The 6,761-nt window shown below is 48.5% G+C and overlaps 2 protein-coding genes across 2 annotated transcripts; both read left to right on the top strand.

Annotated features, from left to right (window-relative positions):
* Positions 1-3,241: 3,241 nt before the first annotated feature.
* LOC308290205 (O-phosphoseryl-tRNA(Sec) selenium transferase-like) lies at positions 3,242-4,708 on the top strand (the record flags this gene model as incomplete). Its single annotated transcript, XM_080731980.1, has 1 exon — positions 3,242-4,708. The coding sequence occupies one exon, from the start codon at positions 3,242-3,244 to the stop codon at positions 4,706-4,708; it is 1,467 nt and encodes a 488-aa protein (XP_080588106.1).
* A 907-nt stretch (positions 4,709-5,615) lies between these two features.
* On the top strand, positions 5,616-6,761 carry LOC308290204 (exopolyphosphatase PRUNE1-like; the record flags this gene model as incomplete). Its single annotated transcript, XM_080731979.1, has 1 exon — positions 5,616-6,761. One exon carries the CDS (start codon positions 5,616-5,618, stop codon positions 6,759-6,761), a length of 1,146 nt encoding a protein of 381 aa, XP_080588105.1.

Genomic DNA, 6,761 nt, shown 5'->3' with positions numbered 1-6,761 from the left:
CATTTGCGAGTTTCTGTTAAATACGCTCCATTCTCCATCAAAATTAAAAAGGCAAAACAGGGAATGAAACCCGGGGGGAAAAAATGCATTTTTGCAAGACATTTTCAGGAAAAGTGCAGTACATACTGAAGAGTTGAAACGGCCCATCTGTACATGCCCCCCTCTCCTCCCCTTCCCTCCACCTCTCCTCCGTTCCCTAACCTTCTATATTCTATATTAGTCCAGTCAATCTGAGGTTTGACCCAAAAGAAATTGCAATAGTAATGGTTCATGGTTTTTTATGATCCTTTGGGTCATCCAAAACCCATGTTAAAAATCTTCCAACATATTCTTAGTGGATCAAGGTAAATTCAGGGGGTTCATGTTTGGGTCCCTTCACTTACTATACAGGAAAAAATACCTAAAAAAATCTTCTTTAAGTAGCATGAGGGTTCTAACTAGGGGCTTTTCATGATTCTGAATCCATTGCAAGCATTTGTTTTGCACGAAAAACATTCCTCAGGCTAAAAATGGACCCCACAAAAGTGTGAAAAGTGAGCAAGTCTTTGAATATATCTACTTAAAAGCGAACATTTGTAACTCAAATATTTACTTCTGGGGGGTCCCTGGAACAACATATTTTGAGACTCATCACTAAACCATCACTATGTCACAGTTAGATAGAGAAACGGTTAGATAGAGAAACGGAGCGCTCGCCGTGCGGCACGGGGCGGAACAAGCGGTCGCCACAACAACGTCCTCCAGGCGGAGCCGCTCGATTGTCCACGACATTGCAAGCGGCGCGAAGGCCAGCGGACCAGGGCCGCGCGGCCGGCGGAGCGCCGCGCGAGTTACGAAGCCGTGGTGAATGCAATCGTTATATTTATGCACAGGCCGTAAGGCCTGGGCAAGCTAGGCTAGGCTAGGCTAGGCTAGGCTAGGCTAGGCTAGTAAATAAAGAAAGAGAGTCGCAAACGAGTGACGTCAGCGCCTTCACTAGTGAATGGCTGTCGTCGCCATCTGGTGGTGATTGGTGTGTGGTGAACGACAAAACAAGCGCTCTTACCACAGTCTAACCGAGTTACCCAAACTAACCGTAACAACTATACCATAGTGTTTTGGGTCTGTTTTTGGCCCGAGGAATGTTTTTTGTGCAAAACAAATGTTTTCAATGGATTCAGAATCATGAAAACCTCCCAGTTAAACGCCTCACATGCTACTTAAAGAAGATTTTTTTGGGGGGTCTTTTTTCCTGTATAGTAAGTGAAGGGACCCAAACATGAACCCCCTGAATTGACCTTGATCCACTAAGAATATTTTGGAAGATTTCTAACATGTGTTTTGGATGACCCTAAGGATCATAAAAAACCCTGAATGATTACTATTGCAATTTATTTTGGGTCATGCCCCTTTTTTCCTTAGATTGACTGGCCTACATCCCTTCCACTTCTCTTCCCATCTTCTCTTTCCTCTCCCCTCATCTCTACCTCAGTCCCCCCCCCCCCCCCCCCCGACAGCCCCCCCATGTTATCTCTGCGCTCCTGTCTTCATGGACCAATGCTTTATCTTTTTCTCTTCCTCCAGGTCTGTCCTCCCCTCCTTTTAACTCTGCAGGGTAAAAGACAAACTCACACACACGCAAACGCTCTCTGTCACACATGACGCAGTCTCTTGGAGGTTCACGGGGGCTCAGTAGAATGCTTTCACATGACCCCTATGTCAAATATTCATGTCCTTCCACTTACTTCAAAGGTGAGGAAAGGCAAGGAAATAGAATAGGGGAGAAATGCGGGGAATACAGAGACAAATAAAGTGGTGTGGTGCAGTCAGGTGAGAAGAGGGAACAATGCTTGTTTCAATGAGGTCACGCACCTTCTATTAAACCACAGCCCTGGAAAGGTGTTATTATCATAACCTCTAAATTGGAAAGGCCAGGCATACATATTCAGAGCCATATGCATGCACATCACCTGCGGGCCCCCATATGGGATGCACACTGCAGGGACACACAGATGCGACACAAGCGTGCCTGTCAGTGCTGTCTCAAGCCACAGGGCCACATTTTCACATGTATGTGACTGTTTTACCGTGGTAACACCAGTAAGACTCCCTTATCGGGAGATAAGCGACCGTCACGTCGCATACACAAACCTTTGAAGGCAGTCCTAGCCAATCAGGAGGGAATATGGGAAATGGGACAGATCCATGCTGATGACATGACTTAAGAGATACTGTGTACCGCTTTGCGTGATTTTAGGCCAAAACCTGTAGGAGCAGTGTCCAAAAATGTGTATGAAAAGTTCGGCCTGATGGTGGCGCTAAATGGGACAGATCCATGTTGATGACATGACTGTAGATATGCTGTGTACCGCTTTGCGTGATTATAGGGAAAATCTGTAGAAGCAGTGCCCAAAAATGTGTTTTGGAAGAATCGGCGCCATGGTGGCGCTAGAAGAGGGCCATGTGAGAAATGAGGAGGTTGTGGTTTGGCAGCCAAGGAGTGTGTGTGCAAGGTTTGGCATGGATAGGGGCAATGGTGGCGGAGATATGAGTAGGGCAAAAGTGTGATGTGACGTGACTGACAGACTGACTGACTGACAGAGAGACAGACAGCCGATGGAGGTTTTGATATAACTGCGACCTGACGGTCGCAATTATTGTGGACTCACTTTAGCAAGAACACACTAGTTGTCCTCAATTTATATTTATTCTGCCACTATAAAATGTACTGTAATTCAAACTTGTTCAGCTTAACACAGTTATTATTGCTTTTTCCTTTTACACATTCTTATACTTTTTTCATATTTTTGGAAAAAAAAAGAAAGTTTCCCAGTGGAAAATGAATTCTGTCCAACCATTTATGTTGCTGCTTGGGCTTGAGCTGAATCAAAAGTCTGTCTGAGGAGTGATGTGCACATTTTCTCTTTCTGTACATAATATACTTTGTGCGTGTTTTCAGCGAGCCCCTGCAGCTTCTGCAGGACATGCTTTTCTAGTTACAGTACTTACCTAATCAGAGTACACAGAGGTGAATTCCATATTTGGGCATGGTTGAGTCATTTTGACCTCATCGTGATGATGAAAGCGTGTCACTGCAAGCCAGCTTACACTGACCACCGTCTCAGACTCCCACTGTGAACCACATGGATCACAGCTCCACATGCCAGGTCTTTACATAACTGGATTCTTGAACATATAATTAGTTAATCTTGACAAACACAAATCATATCTTTGTGGGCAAAGCTGTAAAGCTTAAGCAGCGATGAACAGTGACAACTTCACCCTATGTGAAAAGATGGTTTCATCTTCCTACATCCGACAAGGGTCTCAGGCTCGCCGCGGCCACGAGCAGCTGATCAGGCACTTACTGGAACAGCGCAAGTGTCCAAAGGAAGGATGGAAAGAGAGCACCATAGAGCTTCTCCTGAATGAGCTGGCCGTGATGGACAGCAACAATTTCCTTGGAAACTGTGGCGTTGGAGAGAGGGAAGGCAGAGTGGCCTCCAGCCTGGTGGCCAGACGGCATTACAGGCTGATTCATGGCATAGGTCGATCTGGAGATATCGCTGCCACTCAGCCCAAAGCAGCGGGATCTAGCCTGCTTAATAAGTTGACCAATTCGCTTGTGTTGGACATTTTAAAACTCTCGGGCGTCCGCAGCGTAGCTAGTTGCTTTGTGGTTCCCATGGCAACTGGGATGAGCTTGACCCTGTGCTTCCTGACTCTTCGCCACCAGAGACCCAAGGCTCGCTACATCATCTGGCCTCGCATTGACCAGAAGTCGTGCTTCAAGTCCATGGTGACGGCAGGGTTTGAGCCGGTGGTAGTGGAGAACACCCTGGAAGGTGACGAGTTGCGGACGGATCTGGAGGCAGTCGAGCGCAAGATTGAGGAGTTTGGTGCAGAGAACATCCTGTGTGTCCACTCCACGACCTCCTGTTTTGCTCCACGCGTCCCTGACAGACTTGAGGAGTTGGCCACCATTTGTGCAAAACACAACATCCCGCACATTGTTAACAATGCCTATGGTGTGCAGTCGTCCAAGTGTATGCATCTGATACAGCAGGGAGCTCGAGTCGGAAGAATTGATGCCTTTGTGCAGAGCTTGGACAAGAACTTCATGGTACCGGTGGGCGGTGCCATAATAGCAGGTTTTAATGAATCCTTCGTGAAGGAGATAAGCGAGATGTACCCAGGTCGAGCATCGGCTTCACCGTCCCTCGATGTTCTCATCACCCTGCTTACACTCGGAGCCAGTGGCTATAAGAAACTCCTGGCAGAGAGAGAGGAGATGTACTCCTTCCTGGCCCAGGAGCTGAAAACACTGGCCGAGGCACATGGAGAGAGACTGCTGCACACCCCACATAATCCTATTTCACTGGCCATATCTCTGGATGGCCTCCAGGCCGAGAATGACGAGGCAGTTACTCGGCTGGGCTCCATGCTGTTCACCCGGCAGGTGTCCGGGGCCAGGGTAATACCCCTGGGCAAGGAGCAGACCGTGAGCGGACACACGTTTCGCGGCTTTACATCCCACTCAGAGGCGTACCCCCGCCCCTACCTCAACGCTGCCTCGGCTGTGGGCATCGTGCAAGAAGATGTGACGCTGTGCATCAAAAGATTGGATAAGTGCCTGAAGACACTGCGGAAAGAGAGAAGAGCTGCCCGAAGCACTTCACTGTCACCCTCAACAGGCAAAAGGACTCTTCCACTGGAGAGTAAAGGCTAATTTATACGCCATCATACAAAATGGTGTATTTAAAGCAAGGAAGACTATACTGCAGAACAAGTTTTTCCCCAATACTTGGGGGGTTTAATATACTATATATTTATAAATTTTATACAGCCATTAAATGCTGTCCTCTTCATTCATCCTACTCAATGAAGAGGACAGCATTTAATGGCTGTATAAAATATATAAATATATAGTATATTAAATGATCAATGCAGAAACTATAAGAAATATTGACCAAATGCATGTTTGCCAATGCTGATTGTTAGATAGCTAACTAATCTGCTTGGGTGCTGTGTCGTTGTTCCGATGGTGCATTTCTTTAACGTTGCGTTGGTCGGACTCACACCATTTCTTACTTTGACGGGCGGGGCGGATCTGGTTTTAACTTTGATATAATCACGGGTAGACGGGCAGTCCACAGATCTGATTAATGACAGGTGGGGCGGGCGCGGGTTGACAAAATTGGACCCGTGCAGGACTCTGCATTACAGTGAAGCCAGATAAGCACACGGAGCAGTGGGAGTAGGCCTACATTGTTTATTTTAATATTCCCAGCAGTCATTCTGTGTTGACTCCACGTAGCTGTGACAACCCTGCGGTCACCATGGTTACTAATCTGGTGTGATTAGAGGTGTCATCAGTGAGGATCCAGCCCATGCACCTCCATATAAGAGGATGCAGCCAGGCTCAGTTAAGAATCTCCAACACTACCTGCAAGACTTCAACTCTACCTCACAAGACCATCCACGGGTCCGAGATTCAGGTGCTAACCAATCACAGACCCCAGATTGGATATGACTGACTTGTCATCATGACATCACCAATAATGACAGTCCGCATTCCCATGGGTATCTTAAGATTCAACCATCGCAGCCAAGAATCTTGACTCCAAGTACACCAAATGGAGAGTTTCCTTACGTGCTGCCATGATTTGCTGAAAGGGAATGGAGGGAGCTGCAGTCAAAGGTTCCATGTCATTCTGGGGAATGAGGCGTGTGATCTCGACTCCATGGTGTCTGCTCTGGCCTACGCCTACTTCCTGTTCAAGACCCGGCCCACCGGCGAGCTCTTCCCCCTGCCGATGTTGAACCTGAACCGATCGGATCTGGTGCTGCGGAGTGACAGCCTGTTCCTGCTGGGAAAGTGTGGTCTGAACCCGGACCTGCTGCTGTTCAGAGATCAGCTGGACCTCGGACGCCTGAAACGCCTCGGACTGCTGCAGCTGACCCTGGTGGACCACAACGTCCTGCCCAGTTCCGATAGCGACCTTGAGGGGGCAGTAGTAGAGGTCATCGACCACCACCTTTCGGAGAGAGAACCCTCCCCCACCTGCCAGGTTACCGTGGAGACCGTGGGCTCCTGCGTTACCTTGGTAACGGAGCGTATCGTCGAGAAGGCTGCAGACATCCTGGACCAGCAGCTGGCTTTACTGCTGTATGGCACCATAACGTTAGACTGTGTCAACATGGCTCCGGAGGCAGGGAAGGTCACTCCCAAAGACAGTCAGATGGCTACCCTGCTGGAGGCGCGCTTCCCCAACCTGCCCGATCAGAGAGGCGCTCTGTTCCAGTCCCTCCAGAATGCCAAGTTTGATGTCTCGGGTTTGAGCACAGCGCAGATGTTACTGAAAGACATGAAGACGGTGTCGGGAAAATACTCGAACCTGGCCGTTTCGGTTATATACATGACCCTGGAGGAGTTTCTCCAACGAACAGATCTTGATCAGGATCTGAGTTCCTTCTGCCAGAAGCATGGCTATGATGTGCTCATAGCCATGACCATAGCCTTTAACAACGAGCAGCAACCAGTCAGACAAGTGGCTGTGTACAGCCAAAGTGCCCTCCACAGAGAGGAGGTCAGCCAGGCTCTGGAAGACGGCCGGCCGAGCCTCAAACTGTGTCCGATGAGAAGTCCTTCTATCTATGTGAAGGCCTATCACCAAGGTAACGAGCTGGCCTCGCGCAAAAAGATCCTTCCCGTCATCAAGGGCTACCTGAGGGGGCGGGAGCTGGTTGGATCTAGTCTCCACAGACACCAAGGAAGGTAA

Source organism: Nannobrachium achirus, assembly GCF_963921795.1.
Source record: "Nannobrachium achirus genome assembly, chromosome: 8".
NCBI lineage: Eukaryota > Metazoa > Chordata > Actinopteri > Myctophiformes > Myctophidae > Nannobrachium > Nannobrachium achirus.
Note: the sequence above shows the minus strand (reverse complement) of the source record. Positions and strands in the feature narration are given on the sequence as shown.